At 42.4% G+C, this 20388-nt stretch overlaps 1 protein-coding gene across 9 annotated transcripts in view; it reads right to left on the bottom strand.

Moving 5' to 3' along the window:
* ptpn13 (protein tyrosine phosphatase non-receptor type 13) overlaps positions 1–20388 on the bottom strand; it is a 26641-nt gene extending 6253 nt beyond the window's left edge. For 2 of the 9 annotated variants that reach the window (XM_049738974.1, XM_049738980.1), the window contains exons 1-25: positions 20043–20388; positions 16690–16809; positions 13777–13943; positions 12502–12567; positions 12235–12420; positions 11522–11609; positions 9691–10323; positions 6414–6506; positions 6242–6335; positions 5110–5326; positions 4706–4780; positions 4461–4629; positions 4248–4383; positions 4035–4173; positions 3786–3941; positions 3395–3577; positions 3099–3264; positions 2645–3029; positions 2373–2452; positions 2235–2288; positions 2066–2155; positions 1870–1977; positions 1663–1794; positions 1003–1388; positions 548–679 (exon numbers count right to left, since the gene is read on the bottom strand). In XM_049738974.1, the coding sequence (XP_049594931.1) occupies positions 548–679; positions 1003–1388; positions 1663–1794; positions 1870–1977; positions 2066–2155; positions 2235–2288; positions 2373–2452; positions 2645–3029; positions 3099–3264; positions 3395–3577; positions 3786–3941; positions 4035–4173; positions 4248–4383; positions 4461–4629; positions 4706–4780; positions 5110–5326; positions 6242–6335; positions 6414–6506; positions 9691–10323; positions 11522–11609; positions 12235–12420; positions 12502–12567; positions 13777–13943; positions 16690–16804 (4050 nt within the window). In that variant the 5' untranslated portion in view covers positions 16805–16809; positions 20043–20388. Of the gene's footprint in view, positions 1–547; positions 680–1002; positions 1389–1662; positions 1795–1869; positions 1978–2065; positions 2156–2234; positions 2289–2372; positions 2453–2644; positions 3030–3098; positions 3265–3394; positions 3578–3785; positions 3942–4034; positions 4174–4247; positions 4384–4460; positions 4630–4705; positions 4781–5109; positions 5327–6241; positions 6336–6413; positions 6507–9690; positions 10324–11521; positions 11610–12234; positions 12421–12501; positions 12568–13776; positions 13944–16689; positions 16810–17760; positions 18214–20042 lie in introns of those variants that run through there. The other 7 variants (XM_049738981.1, XM_049738976.1, XM_049738978.1 and 4 more) reach the window with 7 other exon arrangements.

Genomic DNA, 20388 nt, shown 5'->3' with positions numbered 1-20388 from the left:
TTTAATACAAAAACATTTTTTGGCATGCAAGATTAATTAAATATAATTGAAGTTATCAACCGGTGAAGAAATTTGGGCATTCATTTTCTTGTTTAGCAATTATCAATTGTTAAATCTGGTCTATGGTGCCACTCGCTACAAAATGAATCCAAATCACTGCTGATAATGTGCATCATTTCTATTCCGCTACTATTTTGTGTTGATGTGTGCTTTACTTGTTTTATATAATATACTGCACTATGGACACACACAGCACTAGCATTGAATATTATTAAATGTGTTACATAAATGAGTCCTGGTCAAGTATTAGCAAAGTGCTAAAGGTCCTGTATTTCCAGTAATAAAAAAAAATGTGTTAGTTCAAAATAAACAAATGTAGCATGCAGGGTGAGTGACAGTCCAGAATCCCAAAAAGCACTTCCAGATTGGACCAGATCCATTTACAGTGAAGCAAGGCAAACCCGGCAAAATACACCATCGATGATCAGCGATGCGGGATGGAGGGGGGAGGGGAAAACAAGGGGCTTAAGAAAGAGATTGTGAAAACCTTGCCGAACAGTACCGTGACACTTATGCCCAGGCTGCTGTCTTTTTTCGACAGCTCAATGTCAAATAGGTCTCCGGGCCGGAGGCTACTGACACCTGAGGCATTACCGTTTAAATGTTCTGGGTGGTAGCCCTGCGAAGACAAGAAGAAGAAGAAGGCATGACGGTGAATGAGCGCAAGCTGGGACATGCAGGTGGGGGAGGAGCAGGAGGATTACATGCAGTTTGTAACAAAAGAGCCTCGCATTGCCATGTCAAATGCAATGAGAGGCACTGGTTATAAACAGATCATTAGTGAAGGTAGACAAAGAAAGAAATGAGAAGGTGGAATCATTGCATTCAATGTTGCTTTGGCATCATAAGAAAGGGAGGCCGAACTAGATACAAACATTTCAAACAACTTTTGAATCGATCAATTCTTATGCCCATCCCCAGAATCAACAAAAGTGAAAGTACCTTATTGACCATTAGTTTCTCCTGATTTTTGGAGGGACTCTCCTCATCCACATCAGAATCCCCTCCATCGGAAAACTCGGAAAGCTTAGGAACTTCTAAGAGTTTGGTCTTCCGAGTTTTGGGAGGTAACGCCGGTGGCGGGGGATCCGAGGATGAATTTGGGGTTGCAAGTGTGGTAGTTGCCCTTTCAAGGCACTGCTGGACTTGGCTGGAAGTGAGGGTTGGATTGTTGCTGATTATGTCTTGGGAGGTTGGGGAACTGAGTCGGGCTGGGAAGGGACGGGAGGTCGTGTGATCAGCTGATGGAACGTCCAGTTCTCGCTGAGCAGACTTGAGTTCCTCCAATGCAGACTTGGTCTTACTTGGAGAAGAGCCAGATGCAGACTCTGAATAAATAACAAGAACACTTGCATTATAGGACATAGAGGAAAACTTTATTAGTTATTTATTTTTTTTTTATTTTTTTATTTTTTAGAACTGTTTTTAGATTTATGAATTGGAAGTATATTTTGACAGATTATGGTACATTCTGACTGGCTAACAAATTTTGTAAGGGACCTCACTCCTGACTAAATCCTAAATGGAATGGAACCCTATTTAATAAGTTTTCTGAATATTTATTAACAATGATCTTAGGCCACATCACAAGTCGAATGCTACCTTTATAGAGTCTCTCTTTGGGCTGTGAAACCACTAGCGTAACATCATCTGGAGCATTTTGGAGCACTTCAATGGTGTCGGCGTGAGAGAGACCTTCCAGGTACAGATCGTTGACAGCCATTAGGCGATCTCCTATGACGACATGGATGCGGCAAGCGTGATGAACTGGTCAAATTTGAGGGGGAAGAAAAAGTGAGGTGGGTCTACCAGGTTTGAGATGACCATTAACATCAGCGGGACCCCCTGGTGTGACTGAGCTGATGATAGTACCCATTTCGGTGCGACCCGAGTTCTCCCCACCAACCACTTGGAACCCTGCACATATATACACTGATGTCAAGAACGCAAATCACACAACACCACATCAATGACAATGCACGTAAGGGGGAAAACATTTATTTACCAAGCCCATATTTCATATCTTTCTTCAGGCTTACAGATGTGATTTGTTTCTCTGGAGATGGCAAAGCGTTGACTTTTTTCTTCAGGGAATCTATTAAAGAAAAATATTTGATGTGGTTTGAGTTGAGAATACAAAGAATAGAGCACAAAAATAGAAACAAAATACATACCATTAGCAGAGGTAGGGGTGGATGGCAGTCCAGTGGAGTTGTGCATACTGACCCCTAAAAAAAGGCAGAAAATTAGCCTTTGAGAACGCCCAGTATTTTTATTTTTTTTAAAATGTCATTGTCTGCAAGGTTACTTACCCATCACATAAGCTTGTCCCGCATCTTCTATAGAAGAGGAGTCTGATTCTCTTTTGGGCTCTAATTGACTCCATGCTGGACTGTTTTAGAGAAATAAATAAAAGGAATAAGTAAGTAAAATAAAAGTAGAATATTAAGTATTTCGTTTCTACCACTAGGGGTCACTAGACTCAATAGAGAACCCTGGCTTGTGGGAGTTAGCAATCAATCATTGTAAACAAATACGACAGTACAGAGTGTGAGTATTTTTGTTACAAATCACTTAAACTCACGTGTTGGTCTGGTGCAAGAGTGAGTCTGTGTCTGAACTGGCGCGCTGGCCGGGGAGAATCCGATCCAGGCCGCCGCTATATCGTTCCGCTGTGCTCTGTTCCAAGGCCTCCAGGGTCTGGCCGAGGTTGTGAAGTGAGCGGCTCATGGGCCGGGGATTAGGGTGTACCTTTGCAGGATGGAACCCTGGAAAGTTAAGCTGGTCCTGGATCAGGAAAGCGCCAGGTGGCGCCTTGTTGAGAGCCACCTCTGAGTAGGAGATTCTCTTGAGGTGCTCTGGGTTTGAGTGTGTGGACAGAGCAGGAGCCAGGCTGCCAGAGCTCAAAGCTCTGCTTACCAAACCCTGACGATCTGAGGAATGCTTTATACCAGTCAGGGGTGTGCTCACTAAAAATAAAGATTTAAAAAATTATTGGTTAGTTTATTTAAAAAGCAGATATAAATCTGTGTTCTTACTACCAAGGTCCTGGAGCTCCTGGTTGCTTTGGAGAGCCCTCATCTGCTGGAGAAACTTGTGATGGTCAGAGCAGAGCTGAAGCAGATATTGACATGTGTTGCTGCTGTCTGTCTGGAACACGTGCTTGATTCCATCCGATGTGTTTTGAAGACAAATCTTCTTTTTCTGGTGAATAAGCAAAGAGTTGTGTTAGGTCAAGCTCCAGTTTTGACCAAAAAAGGTTGGCTAGCTTACAGTTCAAACCGAAAGTGTTATAACCAGATTAGGGTTACACTCATCAACAAAATGTCCTCACAGTGAACGAAATCTTCTTTGTCTCCCTCCAGGGGAACCTTAGCACTGGGGTTCGATTTCCATTCAGGACCTCGAAGATGAGAACCCCTTTGGTGTAGACGCCCAGCATGATACCAGTTTGGGACCTCTTCTCGGGGAGCACACGATGGAAATGGACACCGTATTCGGGCAGCCTCTGGCTCACCTAAGGAAAAATAAAAATTCATATATAATATATCAATTCCCAGAAATGGCATTCATAAAATGTATAAAAGTATAATTTACTGTGGGTCTCTGAATTTTAAGAGTACTTTTATATATAGCTAATAAAATGATATATTATTTCATATGAGAAACAAAATGTAGGTCAACTAGCTTTATGGCTGAACGGAGAAATTTTGCTCTTAACTGACCTTGAGGAACTCAAACTCAGCCTCTGACTCAAGTGCTCCATAGTAGTTCCTATGAAGTTTTGGCAGCTCCTCCTTGATGGTCGTCTGGTCTATCTTGTCCAAGACTGACACAGGCAAGTAGTGCTCAGCTCGGAAGTACGTCTTCCCGACAAGCTGCTGCAAAGTTGATCAAGTTAAAAAGTGAGCAAAACTTCAAAACTTTCTGCTCCTAATCTATTCTAAAAATGTGTAATGCGTGATATTGAGTACCTCAGGTTGGTAGTCACCAAACTCCGCCTGCAAGGCGATGGAGGCCAACAAGATGGCATTTTCCATGTCGCAGCGCATTCTCTCCTCTAGGATGTCCTTCCTCAGCTGGAGATAATACTGATGTTTGGTCATAGCATGTCTGTTATTCAAGGAAAGAAAAAAACAAGTATTATAAATATGCAGTTCAGCAAAACGTTTTTTTCATATACTCACTGAATTAGGTTGACATCATCGAGGAAAAACTTGATGCGGAGGTAAAGGTTAAAAGGCACGTCAGATTTCTTCTTCCAAGCCTCAGGTGCCACTTTCGATAGCTTGACATCAGGATCAACGAAGAAAAACTCATTTTCTGTGTAGAGTGAGGGAGATTTTAGCAAAGGTATGACACTGGATTTTTTTTTTTCTCGGCAGATAGGAGTACACTACCTGTGAGATAAGCTAAGCCAAAGAGATGGCGTTCGACCAGGCCAACGTGAGCGATCACCATATCCAGCGTGTCTTTACACGAGGCCTTGAGGTCACAGGTCAGCTCCAGCTTCTGGCCGCTCAGTAACACCACACTCAGCTTCCTTTGCACTTCCTCACCTTTACGCTTCTATGATGAAAATCAATGAATTGCTAACTGGATAATCAAAAGCCTTTGCTCCGTCACCATGAAAAAACATTCTCACCATTATGGAAGAGGGAACAGTGAGGGTGACGCTGGGCTCACTGGCCATCTTCACAAACTCTGGTCCGTGAAACAGCTGTTGAAGCAAAAAGGATTAAAAAAAAAAAAAAATTAAACAATATTTCATATTTGTGGCAGGGGCCAAGCAGTGCTATGAAAAGCGAAAAATGTGCGGTCCGCTATTCCGTGTGGGCGGCGTCATAAAACTCTCGCAGCTTTATGTGAAGTCATGGTCACAGATTGCAGCCAACAATTTTTTGTCCTTAAATGATAGTTAATTGAGTTTGTGGTGAAAGGAAGACTTCACCCAAAACATGACACACAGCTGCAATTATCACTAGAGGCTACTGTGAATTATGCCGTTGTCAGCACTTTGCATTAAGCCAAAATGAGAAGAGCAAGGACCTTGGCTTTACGGAGCGGCATAGGAGACGTGTACGGTGGGTCCTGGAGGTCCAGCATGGAAGCGTGCGAAGGAGCTAGTGTGTCATCCAAGGTGTAGATGTTGGCCCGGGACAACCTGTTGGCCAGATGTGCCTGCAGACGCTGCACCTCCGCCTCCTGCTTTTGGAGGAGCAGCTCGGCTCCAGCTAAACCTTCATCAGCGGCTCCTTCATATTGCCTACAAGGAGGAGAAAAATTAAGATGTTTACAATCACATATAACGCTCAGCAAATTTCAAAAATTGAGAGTTATATCAAAGCTAATAATTAGCTTTTTATGGTAACTGGGAATAAAATGCTTAGCTATGAAACGTATTGAAGCAGAGAATTAAAAAAAAATGAAACCAGTACATAGGTGAGTCGTGAAACATTAAAATAAAAAGGAAAGAACATTGGGAAGCGGGTGTTGTGCTATGTAACAAATTGAAAACATTGTTTTCCGACAAGCAGGAGGCAGCTCTGCTCTATAATGCCAGAAGATTAGCGAGATAGAGGCTGCTCAGTGTGGACGCTGCATCCGATGACCTCACTGGGCAAGCATGGGGGCTGACCCCGCTGTGAAAAACTCGCTGAGTACGTGTGTGTGTGTGTACTCTTATCTGCCACTTATCAGTCGCCAAAGGGGGGGGTTGTCAAACGTGGAAAAATCCTTACACGAGACAGAGGACATTTGTTATCGTAACGCAGCACTACCAAAATTACTCCAGGACAGGTTCAGACCGCCAAAGCAGAGTTGAAAAGTATTTTGTCATAGGTGACACTGCATTACTTTTTTTTTTGATAATCCAGGAAGCTCCTAAACTGCATTGCTCAATCGATGATGTTTGTTGGCATTTCAAAAATGTTTACACAAGTAAAAAAGTTCCCCTTTGGGTTGCCTTTTATTCTGACAGCGCTGTGTTGGAGACCATTTTGTTTTGTACCTACCTGCTAACTTCATCTATTTCCATGCAATTTGTTCCCAAAAAAGGAAAACAAACTCATGTAGGTGAAATTAGCTAATGTTTGACATTTTGGGGCAAAATGTTCCTCTCTAACACTTCTGGGGAAGTCCTAGTTAAAGCTTTGAATGTATCATGTCAAGTCGTGTTTACCTGTGCCTGTTGTGACTGGTTACGGACAGGGAGTCGTGTTCCGAGGAGAGCGCCAGATGTGATCCGAATCGTCTTGCATCGACTGTTTTCTTCCCTGCAAATGATACGGGGGAATAGGTACGTGGAAAGGTTCCAAGTGGTCCACAATGCGTCGGGCAGCTTAATTGCGTACCTTGTCTGTAGTCTGGATCGGAGGAGGCAACCGAGGGGCTTTCACTGGAGGAACTGTAATCACTGTGGTGCCGGTGGTGGGTGAGATTTGGTTCTGAGAGAAGAAAAATGACAGCAATTAACCAGCATCAAAGAACAGAGTGCTTTTTCCTTGAAAACAAACACACGTTGTTTCCAGAAAGGTGGTTGGTTTAATAAAACAATCTATCCTGCTCTCACAGTAGTTGAGGTATCTCATCATTATGTTGGTAAACATCAACAATGGAGGAAGCGCTTAAGCATGCATGCCTGTCATGCGACGTCTTGCTCCACCGGCTGAACGTGTAGTGCACGTACGGTACATATCTAAGTGAAACAAACTTGAAAGTCCTGCTCTTCAGTATCACTTAGCTAGCTTAAATGAGTGGCATTCCCAAGTCATTGCTCAAGTTTTTTTTTTTTAATTGACATCACATCTTCTCTTGTGAATCTAACTAGCGAGGACACCAAACTCCAAGACACACAATCCGTTCTTTTTTGTTTAATCACCGACTGCTGCTTGGACAAGCACAATTCCTCCGAACATTGCTAACTGCTACTTCTGTTAGCAGCACCACCACTACTTCAAACACCACTGCCATGACAATTCTAAGTAACACTAGATCGACAATTACTTTCCTTAAAACTACTCCAAAAAACCCAAACAAGATAATTGCCAATAAAAGTTCAAATACTGTAATTAAGTCTTGCAGAACATCAGCCATTCCGAACTGTAAAATACAATTAGTCTCAGCCTAGTGTCACGTCCATTAAACAAAGATTTATTACAGCTCGTCGCTTTCAAGAGCTGAGATTAAAAACAAAAAAAATAAACTGTACATTGTCCCAAAATCAGTGCAGTATGCCTAAATAAGCACAGCCTTTTTGAGCTGCGTGCCAAGCTAATGCTAATCGGCCTACTTTTCATTATGGGAACATTCTGCCCGTTAAATCAGAAATTTGATGCGGGGAGGTCAAATTGGCTCCCCCTTAGTGTAAAGTTAAATATAGCAAATTGGTTTCTTTGTAAAACACTTGGACAGCTTATGAGCCCTTGCAGCATGTGTTCAAGACATACAAGTGCAAAAAACACTCCAATCTTTCCATGGGGGTCAGCATGCCACACTGCCAGACAATTAGTCAAATTTGACTTGTTGGACAAAAATACCTTTAATCAAGGCTCCCCGTTCCGTAGTGTTGTCCTAAATGGAGCAGCCACTACTCTGAGCCACATGACCTGCTGCCTAGTGCCGGAAAAGTCCAATAACCTTTGGAATTCCCTCATCCGCTACACATGACTCCAATTATCGAGTCCAGATTTGTTGGAACAGATTGAAGCACCTTGTGTTGAGGTGGTGTAAGATGAAAGCGACCAGGTATAAACATGCCCATGCGCACACACAATGTTTAGTCCAGAGTGAGCCACACACACACCCACACACACATGTTCAGACAGACTTCATGCACTGTGCATGGGGGTGAAACCTGAGAGCACTGACCACTGCTGCGCCATCACTTTCCTGCAGGAAACAAGAGAGAGGAGTGAGAGGAGGAGAACGAAGAAGAAGCCAAGGAACACATCCCCCCCCCCCCTGCAAAAAGCCCCATTCACACCACGCTCAAGATGGACATATTTGAGCTGGCCCGATCCACACGTTTATCATATCAGTCACAGCCTTACGTTGAAATGCTATGTTAGCGTTGCCAAGGTTCTAACAAATTGTTGAAATATGTTTTAGGAGTGGCAGCGTGCAAAGAATTTTGGGATGAAGGGCAGCGATAGAGCCTTCCTTCCACCTTGACAGGTTGAAATATTCCACGGCCATTCTCTCACATTTTAAAAAAATATATATTTGGGCAACTTTTGACAATAGTTACAACTCTATGAAACAAACTCTGCAAAGGTGGAAGAGGAGAGTGGAGAAAGGGAGGGACAGAAGGAGAAGCCACAGATGTGGAAGAAAAAGACGGCTCTGCGCTGCGGCTCCAGTGCGCCGAAAATAGCTGCCTGAGCACAGGGAGGAGGAGGAGAAGGACGAGCGGCAACGAAGGCTGTTCATGTTATTATGAAAAGAGCGAAGAATACAATCTCTAAATGGGCAGCAGACGTCTTTGTCCACATGTGACTCAGCCCAGCTGGTTAGCGGAAACTTCACAAAGAACTTCTTAGTAAATTGCTGAGAAAAAAAAAATAAAAAATTCAACACTCCCGCTTTGACAATTGAGCTGTTTGTGCTTGAGAGGTTGGGGCCCAAATTGTGCAATTCGCAAGAATATGCAGCGTTGGCGAAAAAAAAAAAAAAAAAAAACAAAGGGGGAGAGGCGTAGACACGCTACATGTACATGTATGACACAGCGTGGTAGGCTAGAATTAAGCAAGCCTGTAATTAGAAGGAGCAACTTGGACAGCTCCGTGCGAGTGACTCACACAAAGTCAACTTAAATTTACAAAAAATAAAAAATGAGCGTGCGGCACTTAAAGATGGACGTCCCCTTCTGGTGTAATTTTCACCTCCCCATTGGCGCTGCCACGCAGTCTCTTCTTTTATGGCCTGGTGGAAGCAAAATATGGGCCAGCCTGCATGGTTTTGTTTTAATGAGGACTCTTCATCAGTTCTACGAAAAGAACATTGACCAAATTGCACTCTTAATGAACCAGGCATAGTTTTGCTCTTGCGCAATACCAGTAAGTAACATCCTGTATGCTGGATGGCGTAATTCTTTCAAGTAAAATGCAACATGACGTGATGAGACTTGAGGCACATTATTAACCTGCAAGATTTCTCTCGATGATACAGCATTTTTTTTTGTTCCGGTTGAGCAACGTTTCGTGGTGTGACTATGGTAGGTGTGTCGGTGGATTCCGGTAACAAAAATTGTGCATTGTTAGGGCCTGTTGTATGCGTCATGATCCAATATTAAACAACATCTGGAAAAACCACATTTTAAAGCTCGGTGTGGAAACGTATGACGTTTGGCACTGCATACTGAATATAGACCAATGAAAATGGCAGCTTCTAAACAAAATGTCCGACTTCCTGTGTGCTTCCGGGAATGAGTTCCTGGGAATTAGTTGCGCGTCTAGTTATGATAGACTTGCCTACTAAATTTCATGCTGCTAAACTGAACCAGCTTCAGGGTAGTTAAAGTCTGGGACTCAACAAGCATTGCTTGATTGATTATGTTTGACTTGAGGGGGTTCGACTTAATTTATGAGCAATTAATGTTATCAGTAGTGAAGATCAACTTGATGGACTCACCGTCAACGGCTTGTCGCAGTATTTGCAGCTTCCTCTGTCGCTCCTTGATGAGGTCATAGGTACCGGGCAGGCCTGAGCTGACTGACGGGGTAGAGAGGTGATGGGCATTCCGGTTTTTTAAAGCGCCAAGATCAAAACAGCGAGAGTCCCTTTCTCTGGATGGGTTGAATGGCGATTTGGTCCTGCCGACTGTTTGCGTGCTTAACGCGTTGCTGCCTCGTCGCGCGTCCTCCAGAGCTCCGAAACGAAGGGCCTCGGGGTCGATGCAGGCCAAGTCCACGGAGGACGCCCAGGACTTCCTGGTCTGAACTGCCCTCAGGTCTGTGAGGTGAAAGGGTAAAGACCTGCGGTCCAGCTCCACAGGTCGGCCTTTTTGCTGGGGGTGAAGGGGGTGCAGGTAGGGGTAGGCGTGCTGGTGCTGGAGTGAGACGAGCGCGGAGCACAGTTCGCCGGGACAATCCGAGTCAGGGTGATAGTCACAGTGGGGGTACTGGAGGGCAGCCCCTTCATCCCCCCTCATGTTGTCGTGCACCGACAGGGATCCCATGGAGCGACTGAGACCCCGGTTGAGAGAGCTCTGCTCCTGAGACCTGGCCCGGTAGCGCTCCAACACCCTGGGGGCTGCACTCCTTCCTAGAAGGACATCAAAAGAAAAGGTTCACTTAGAAATCAAAGAAGTTCTCAAAATACTCAGTTTCACAGATATTACAGCCGAGAAATAGGGTTAGGGTGGAACCTCCACAGTCGAATGCGCTGAAAAGCTGGCTTTACTTTCGCTAAAAATAAGTGAGAGATTTTAACTCAGTGAGCATTCAAAAGATTAACTCTTCAAACAAGCTTTTTCTTTCACGTTTGTTATGTTTTTATTTTGGGTGTACCACAGATGGAAAAATGTGAGTGAGACCTCATTCAAGACTCCAACCTTTGTAGTGCTGCTGTTTTGGTTAGCCACTGATGTTTCTAGATAAGATAAAAAAATCCTCCTCAATATTACAAATTAGCTTTTCAAATGTAGTCGTTTATTCTCAAAATTGTGAAATACGAAATGATTTCAAGCCATGCTTTTACATAAGGGATTACACTGCAGAGACGGTTTAAATGCTTTAATAAGAGCTGCTGTTTTGGTTAGTAACAGAGTCTGCATAGGCCTAAGAAGGATAAGGTCTAATTGGGGTAATTACGTTTTACAGTAATTACATAACTCTGTTCCAGTTTCTGAAGCATCTTGAAAAGATGACCAGTAACAAGTATGTTGTTGAGCAGGATTTCTCGAACTTGCTGTTAGAAAGTGTGGTCTTCCCAAGAACATCGAAGAGTAGAAAAGCCACATAACAGAATCGAATTCATTCTTAAAGTCAATCGAAAACAGCCATTCATACATAGAAGTGGAAGTTGCTGCCTGAGAAGCTAGACACTAAAAATCTAAATGAGATTCTTTCCCCTGTGGCTGCCCACTGTTCATTCACAGAAAGAAAACATGGACACAAACAGCAGAGCAACAGCAGCAGCAGCGGCTTCGGGGCTCTTCAAAATATGCATCTCTAATCAATGCCATGCCACGCTTACATAATCGGGACGGCGGCCATGTTTGCACGCTCCCTCTCCCTTTTCTGTGGGTCTGGAAACATGTTCTCAGAAAACCACCGGGAGGATTTGGTCATACTTTCCGAAATCGAAGCCTGATCCTGAACGCTCCTCGAAAATTTGCACTCGCTTTTCGTGGAAAGTGAGGATGCAACTGACAAAAGCGCAATTTAACCGTGATTTGTTCATAGAGTATGTTTGGGTTATTAATGGATTGTCGAGCCTCTTTTTGTTTTGTTGACGTTACCTGAAGGCAAGCCTTTCCCCCTCAGCCTCTCCCGAATTTCCTTACTCCGCTCAGGCAGAGACTCTCTGTCAGTTAGAAGACCGTCCAGCTGAGGCAGAGAGGACAAAAACACAAATGTATTATTCATTTTTAAATCTTTACTTCAGACCACAAAATTCAATCATGACATCATTGAAGGAGGCAATGGAATAAGTGTTAGCTACATGCTAATATTAGCTGCAAACTCCTCCAACTAATTTCTTTTAAAGTTTTTTCGTAAACATGTGGGCAAGGTAATTTCATGACAATATGATTCATGTTGATGAATTTGTTGGCTGGTTTTCAGCTATGTAAAACACACATTATCCCAGGTAAGGCAGCGAGAAATTGTCTCATCAATAAAAGTAACACGGAAGTAAACCTGACAAGTTAGCTACATGCTAAAAATAGCTGTAAAATAGTGAAACTAAATCCTTACACAGGATTCCACAATAGTTTTCGCTTTCTTTTAATGCTAAGTTATTATAAACATGGAAGTTAAACTTCTTGTGAGCAAGCCTCCAAAGAGAGAAAGCTAACATTTCCTGCTATTGTGGATCTGATTCCAATTAAATCAGACTTAATTGAAATAATTTTCTTTTCCAAGCGTTCTGAAATTCTCTCTTAACCTAAATGATATTTTATTAATATCATGATGGACCGCATAGTTGCAGCTGCTTTGACAAAGAACATACCTGGGAAAGGCTCCCGAGTACCAAGCGGACCAGCTTCCGAACATACGAAAACGGAGGGTCACAGGTGGAGTTTCGAATATGTTTGCTGCAGATGTCCAGCACCGTGCGCAGTGACATTCGGCTCACTGTGACATCGTCGCACATGTTGAGGAGGAGGCTGTTAAGGTGTTCCCCCAACTTCATGGGCTGGATGGAGACAAAAAGTCAAAAGTTACGACACAAACTGAGGAGGAAGCGATAGTGTGTCGTCAAGTGGCCGCAATTCACCTGGCTTTGGGGTATCTCGTAGTCGGCTCCCCAATAGAGGGTCATCCCCAAAGAGTACATGTGCATCTGTGCAAGAGAAGAGTTGTATTTGTAACAAGAACAACAAAACACCACAAAAAACATGAGGTCACACAAGAGGTGTCAAATTCTTGCTATTTTGGAAATGCACGAGCCTCAAAACGGAAATGGAGGACATTTTTCCCCTCACTTTCTTTCTCCTGTTACTCGGCGCTGGGAAGAAAATTTACTTCCCCTCAATGTTAGTCTTGGTAGGAGAAAGAATAACTTTGTGACGGCCAAGAAATGCAACATAACTTTTCAAGGCCGGGGCACACTTTCTGAAAATGTTGACATTTAATAAAAACAGCAACACGAAAGGTGCATTGAGAGAAAAACTTGGAGCTCACTGCAAGTGATAATGAGTGTGGATTAGCGTTTCAAGCCCTGAAAAAAAAAAAAAGAAAAACCTTCAGGGTCGAGCAGAGACACGGACCAGTGGTGGAAAACTGACTCAGCGAAAAAGTGTGTTGAGGTCTGCGGGACCGTGCCGGAGAGGGGAATGCAGTTATACAAGCTTTCAGCTCCTCTACTGGAGGCAAACACTCTAACAGAGGGGGGTGTGGTTTAAAAAACAAAACAAAAAAAAGACATTGCAGTCAACTGTTACAAATGCACAAAATTGGCCAAGTCTTATCGGCCAAGGAAACAGATTTGTAAATTGTGTGCTCAAAATAAACTAGCCCGGCAACTCAGGCCTCGCAGGGCAGTAAGATGGTAGTGTTTACCCAAAACAATCAACGAAGGAAGAAGAATCAACAGAATCATTACAAATATATCATCAAATATTGATAACATTTTTGAAAAATTAAATCATTACAAATATATTATCAAATAATGACTTTTCTGATAAAGTGAAAGATGTTAAAATAATTTGGCCAGGCATAGCCCCGCCCCCTTGCCCCAACCCATAAAGGCTAAGTTTCTTCTAAGAAGTCTAAAGTCAATGAACTTCCTCGTTCAGCCTTTTAAGATTGAAACTGCATCCACTTGTGTTATGCGTCATTAAACGTGAAGGTGCTTTGAGGGAATTTCACCAAAGAAGCTTCATAAAAAAAAAATAATAAAAAACTTTAGTGGTTAAATAGTAAAACCTTTGAAATATAATCCATCTGTGGTGGCACATGCCAAACACTCACTCACAGTGTTTGCTCGGACTTCTGACATGACGGCTGGAATCCTAAACACCAAAGAATTCCAAAGCAAATGTTTTTGTACCTTTTCTATGTCAGAGACAGAAGTTAGGGTGCTTCCCTCCAGGACTTCAGGGGCGGTGAAGGCTCTCAGGTCCTGTTGAGTGTCGTACTCGTCTGTGAAGGAGATGTTGCCTGAAGGCATGAGCAGGAGAGACCACGGGGAGATGATGAAGCCCATCGCGGAAGGGTCTGAGGAGGGAGGGGAGAGGCGGGGCGGAAAATTTGGAGATAAGATCAGGAAGCATCCAATTAGGTCATTTCCAAGCTGTTGTAACAATAACGTAAATCACTACAACAGAGATCGTCGCATTCAATCTCAAACATTTATAGCCTGGATGAGACTGCTGAGTAAATTCAAGATGGTGGAAGTAAACAAACAAGAAAATAGCTGTTGCAGCACAGAGGCGCAGAGGAACGGCCTTTGGGAGAAATGTACTTTTTCCGACCGAGCCGCAGCCAGCGCCACGGTCAGAGCGCGCTTTAAAAATATACAAAGGAATGTTTGAGCAGCGCTGTAAAATTCTTTTCTTCCAAGTGATACAAAAACCCAGGAGAGGCGCAGTATGAACTTAAAACATTTTCTTTCCAAAAGCTGGAATTTGCTATGTAAATAGATGTTTCCTGTTCAGAACTAGAGCGATCGTTCTTTCGGGTGGAAAAAAAAAAAAAAAAAAGACTGCAGCTTGTCCTAAAACAATGCACTCTGTCATTGTGATAAGACGCCATCTGACAAGCAGTTTTATCTCGTACTAAATGTTTCAATGTTGTCATGTCGTTTGACAGAAGGTCCTGTCCAAGCGCTGAACACAAAGTTGTGCAACGAAACGGCAAAAACATAACACACCCAAAAATGAAAGCACACAAGAGCATCACAAATGGTCACGTACAGTTCAACTACCAGCACAAAGCAGATTAAGGTCGACTAGTACAAGAAAATCCTTTTTGTATAAACATTGTAACAGTGCTGTGGTTTACATACGAGGAAATAGAATAGCGGCCATTGTTCAACAAGGTGAGTCATGCACAAATGGAAACCAAACTCGGAAGTAACTAACACATTAATAATAATACTAAAATAAAAAAATAAATACAGTCTAATTAGGGAATGTGCCATTTATGTCACTATATAAATAGCTTGTTTTTTCATAACTAATTGTTGAAGACCTATTCTTGGATCCAAGTGCACATACAGCACATGTACGCTTGAGTGAGCATCAGTTTCTGTTGACTCCAAGTGGCAGTAAAACGAAACAGTCAGCGCATTGTGTGAAAACAGTAGGTAGACAATCTAATGTCAATATATGCGACGCATCTGTTCTCATGAAGCAAAAATGCCCCGAGTACCAAAATTGCATTTCATCAAAGTACCGGCTTTTCTAGCCAGTTTAAATAATGTACTGGTATTTTATCTTATTCACTGCCAGCCGAGTACAAAACAATGCTTGACGTCTATTTTTGTCAGTGGTAGTGAATGAATTAAATTGGTGTTTCAAATGCGTTGTACTATTTTAGCTATATTACTGTAACAGAGAATAGCACATTCCCTGTTCTTCAAGTTTGCTCAAGCTACTATGTTTTCCTCTTAAATACCAAAAACATGTTTTTTACCTTAACTGAAAACACTAAAATGTGGATGACAGTGATTTTTTTTTTTTTTTTGGGTCTCTATCAGTCCAGGGTGTAGTCCGCCCTCACCCAAAGTCAGCTGTTAAGTAGTTTAGGAAATGGATGGACAGATAACAGATTTTTTTTTAAAAAAAGGTTTTACAGATTGAGACTGTTGAAAAACTAAGTAAAAAAAACATTGCGTGTAAAATGATTAAAGGGATTATTTCATACATTAATTCCCTGATTCCTTGATTTTTTTTGTAACACTTCTGATCAGATTTTTTAATTTCCTTTAGTTATGAATTTTTATTTACACTTAATGAATGAATGAACATATTTATTAACATTAATTCCAATAGTAATTTTAAATTGCAATCCGGTCCTTCAAACAACCACCACGTTATCGCGGAAGTCAAAAATGTGAGCACGGTCCTCTTGACGTAAAAACACCACCTCAGCGTAAAACAGGCCTCGCTGATAAAACGAGTAAAAACTCCACGGTACTCAGCGGAAATCAGCCAGCTGAGTACTGTGCTGTATTATACTGAAAGTCCGGAGGGGAAAGAAAGTCAGGCTGGTTAAGGGCAGACGCTGATGAAACTGAATCTTTGCAGACTCATCAAAACCAAGCCAAGTGTGCCAACATAATCAGGTGCGGCGGAGTTTCATACCAGTCGCCCGGGCAGCACCACCTTGAGATTTTTTTTTAAACATCAACAGAGAGAGGAGAGCCCTGTGGTGCCCGCTGACTCATATCCTGCACAGTCTGCGGACTAAAAAATTGTTTTGGTCCAATCCTGTCGGGCAGCACCCATTTTAGTTTACTAGCTGTCCTATTAAATTTATGTCTTAGTATAATGGAAGCAATTTGATAAATGTTTGTGCTTGAATGGGTAAATTGTAATTAAATTACAAAATCTCTGAGAATACTTGGAGGTCAACCAAGACCGGATTGCAAGTTTTCACAGTAATGTAATTACAATATTTATGGCGAAAATAAGTGTGACTAACAGGCTCCATAGGGAGGGTTGCACTTTTAGCTTATTCTTGGCAATCTGTAATTACCCTGACGAGCATGCGACGGTTTTTGTTTTTTCGACGAGTGCAAACGAAGCAGGTAGAGAACAGCGAAAAATGGAAAATACGACTCAAGCCAGATAAGAGAATGAAGCCAAAAATTGTGCGGTCGACAGTTTTATGGACCGCAGGGAACTCAACAAATAGAGAGGTTAGAACTGCGGCTCAATGGAAGTATGAAGATTGAGATATGCAATAAAAAAAAAAAAGAAAAAACGTCTCTCCTGTCTTGAATTTACAACGTTCATACCTTTGTGAAAAAGCTCCTGGAGGCTTTCGGCGCTCTGGCTCAGCACCGCCCAGACCTCCTCCTCCTGGAGCGGACCTCCTCGGACCTCCAAGGCTTCTGCTAGGGACACGTGCATCTTCCCTATAGCAGTAAAAAACCAGCATGATTATTTTTTTTCCCCCCCCTTCAGCTTTGTGGTATAGTACGGAAGGAAGAAATGAAGCAATTGCTGTTGTGCCAGTGGCAGTCTTATTAAAAGTGCTGGAAATAGAACGACCGCAAGCAGATGTTAGATCATTAAGATATAAAAAAAAAAAAATGGACGCAAAAGTCACAGATTAAACCACAATCGCACATCATGTCACGCTAGACACGAATAATATTGCTTTAACAAATCACCATGGAATCCACACAATCTCCCAAGACATCAGCAAGCCTCTGAAGGCCTTCGAAAATCTCAGCAAACCTTGGGAGACCTCAACAAATCCCACCAGACTCCAGAAAATCTTGAATCAGAAAATTTCAAGACCTCAGAAAAAAATAAATAAATAAAGTCCAGAAGTGAACCACTTAATCAATAAGTCATAGATTATAAAATGAATCAAACTACTTTGATAACTACAAAAATAATACTGTCCAACAACAAATTTCAATCAGAGCTGTCTTCATGCGTCCTTAAATATAATTCTGACGTTGATTTAAAAAATCTCTGGTGACTTACAAGCAATAAACAAATCAAGCAGTCAATGTAATCAAGCAGTTCGGATCATTGGCTTACAACAATACCTTCAAGTGTGCGTGCCACAACAAGCTTTGACTCCGACTGGCATGTATCAAACAAATGTCCTCAGGACTTTTCATCAAATTTTACAGCTTTATGATTTACGGTAAGTTCTTGACGTGTTTAAGTGCATGCTAGCAACATCTAAGATTGACTGTGAAAAATATTCTATATTTTTATTTACTACATCTTTATTTATATATTTGTATATATAACAAAATACACTGTTGCGCAAACTAATTGTCACCCTGAAAATATTGTCCTTTGCCCGGTATGCGAAACGTTTTTACGAGACTTACTATCTTACCTACCGTAAAACTAGTCCAGCTCTAACTTTTACGAGGGTAAAGAAAACGTAGCATTAACCCAGTGGTAATGAAGGCCCGATGCTATTTAGGGCGCCTGTTTCCAAAGCCCCCCTTCAATCATGAGCAGGGCCGCGGTCCAATGAGAGTCGAGCCGGCCTGCACTGCGGCCCGGCTGCGGATAAAAACATTCCACCGTGTTGAAACAACAAGAGCTGCCAAACAATCAAGTCTTCACAGCAGCGCTTGCAATTCTCACGGCTAATGAGTGAGATGGCGAGGAACCCGCTCGCCTCTCGCTGGCTTTCTCTTCTGGCTTGCGCAAGAGAATGGATAACCTGCATTCCTGCATAAACATGGCAGGCCTATTGCGGCCATACTCATTAACTCTTTTCTCCCAAGCAGGATTCAGAGAAAGGGAGGCTGTTTCATAGTTATCCCAACCTCTAATCAGTCTGCTGACCCACTTTGGGGATTTCTGCTATGCTTTTTTTGGAGCCAACTTTTGCTATGTTCTTGTCAAGAAGAGGCTGGCGTGTACATACTTGGCATTTAATTGCATTTTCTAGATGGAGACAAACAAGAAAACACATTAGACAATTACGTCTTTCATCCCTCGGAAAAGTTGCGACTAAATTAAGAGCGTCTATTCATGTTGCAGCCAACTAGTCCAATATGTCTCTTGACTAATTGGAAATTAAGGCAGCCAAGCAGTTTTCAAAATAGAGTCTAAAAATGGCATTATTATTATCAGATTGTTTATTGACTGGTCTCGAGTCCACTGCTTTCAGATGCTTGACGACGGTCACAAGGACTTAAAGAAACTAATCCTGGAAACGTGATAGGGCCTTTTACCCCATAAAGCTTTTCCTTTCCTCCCACCTTCCGGCCTGTGACAATTTCACTTTACGTAACAAAAAGAAACTTTTTCTGTTGTTCATTTGTAACGTTACCAGAAAGCAACGCCAAATTCCGCAAAGAACGATTCTTAACGCATCAGACTGGAACGGAAATGTGTTCATATCCTTCAAATGTCAGAAGTGTGGTCTTGGCTGGCAAAGACATTTGCTGAGGTGAAAGCGATTCGAGCCAGGAAAACAAGAACAAACTTAGAGTGAACCGCTTTTCCGAGAGTGACTTTGGAACAAACTGTAGCGGAACCTCGGATGCAAAACACACGATGACGACGCAGGCTTCCAAAAGATGATGCAAGGACTGTTTTCATAAACATGTGAGGGGATTTCAAGAATGGCTGCCCTGGTGAATAAAGCAGCCATTTCTACACTCTACTTTCTGTCGCTAAGAGTAATCACAGCTGTGTCTTGTGAGGTCAGGGCTCTTGTGGAGAAAACAGTAGCGGGAATTTAAGGGGGGAAAAAAAAGAAGAAGCACGAAATGGTGACTCAGAAATAAAAAAGAAAAGCCCACAAGCTGGTTCACAGCCTACCTGCTTGTACACGTTGTTTCTTTAGATCGGATTGGCACAGCATGGTTCCAGTGACACAATTACACTCTTTTTGCTTTCTAGTAGCACAAATTATATATGTGAAATGGCAATAGGAAAAATAAAGAAAAATGAAGAGAATGACAAATGAAAATGTGCAATATGATATTTTTGGATCTGAATCTTTTTAAATGAGGATAAAAATCTGATAACAGGTTTCCGCCAATGCAGATAAAGATCGGATCACATTGGTTTCTTTAAAACTTATTTATCCAAAAATCCCCCCCAAATATCCAACCTTCACTGTTTGAGACTCAAGTCAGGAACGTCCATCAATTGCATCCCTTTGCCTGGACAACTATTCCAAACACTCGTGAACTTTGACCTGGGCAATTGCGTAGCGTGCGGCACTGTTGCGCTATTTTCGGTTTCTTTGTGTGTCTTTGACATGTGGAGAAATTGACAATAAAGCTGACTTTGACTTTGAATGATATTTGGAAACTCGTTCTTCCCTAAAAAGCCGCAGATTGTAATTGTCGGAATTTTTCCATTTAATTTTCCATCCTTACTCCCCCCTCAATAAGCAAAGCAGCCATAAAGTAAATTATTTTCATGTTTTGTGCTCCACTCCTTGCAAACACCACCTTACTGATTATTTGACCAAAAAGACCTTGCTGTCACGTTTCGATTTAAATTAAATTGTTAATATTTAAGTCTAAAACGTACTAGATGCGCTCGTACCTCCTTTAGCAAGAAATCAGCTAGCAAGGCGCTTAAAGGGGGAAAAAAGTTTGAAGGTCGCGTTTCGGGGGAAAAAAAAAAATTACTTGAAAATGAAACTTACCGATGAACAGAAGCGCTACAAAAGAGACACGCCGGGGGTTAAATTTGATTCTCCGGGGGAGCTAGAAGACGTGCGCAGACGAACGGGACGAGACGCCATCCCATCCACAAAGCAACATCTTGGGCAGGGGAAAGAGCAGGCAGGCAAGCGGGCGACAGGTTGCTCTCCTCGGTTAGACAGATAGGGATATCCCGTAAAAAGTTGCGCTCCCGATTCTTCAAAGGCACCTTCTCGGTAACAAACTTTCAACGAGACGAGTGTTATGGAGTTGAACCACCGCGCGTCACTCGCTCACGGCCGTCCAAGTTACCATAACTGCTGGGGGAAGCGATCGGACTAACCTCGC

Source organism: Syngnathus scovelli, chromosome 13, assembly GCF_024217435.2.
Source record: "Syngnathus scovelli strain Florida chromosome 13, RoL_Ssco_1.2, whole genome shotgun sequence".
Lineage (NCBI taxonomy): Eukaryota > Metazoa > Chordata > Actinopteri > Syngnathiformes > Syngnathidae > Syngnathus > Syngnathus scovelli.
This window is presented reverse-complemented; position numbering and strand designations above follow the sequence as displayed.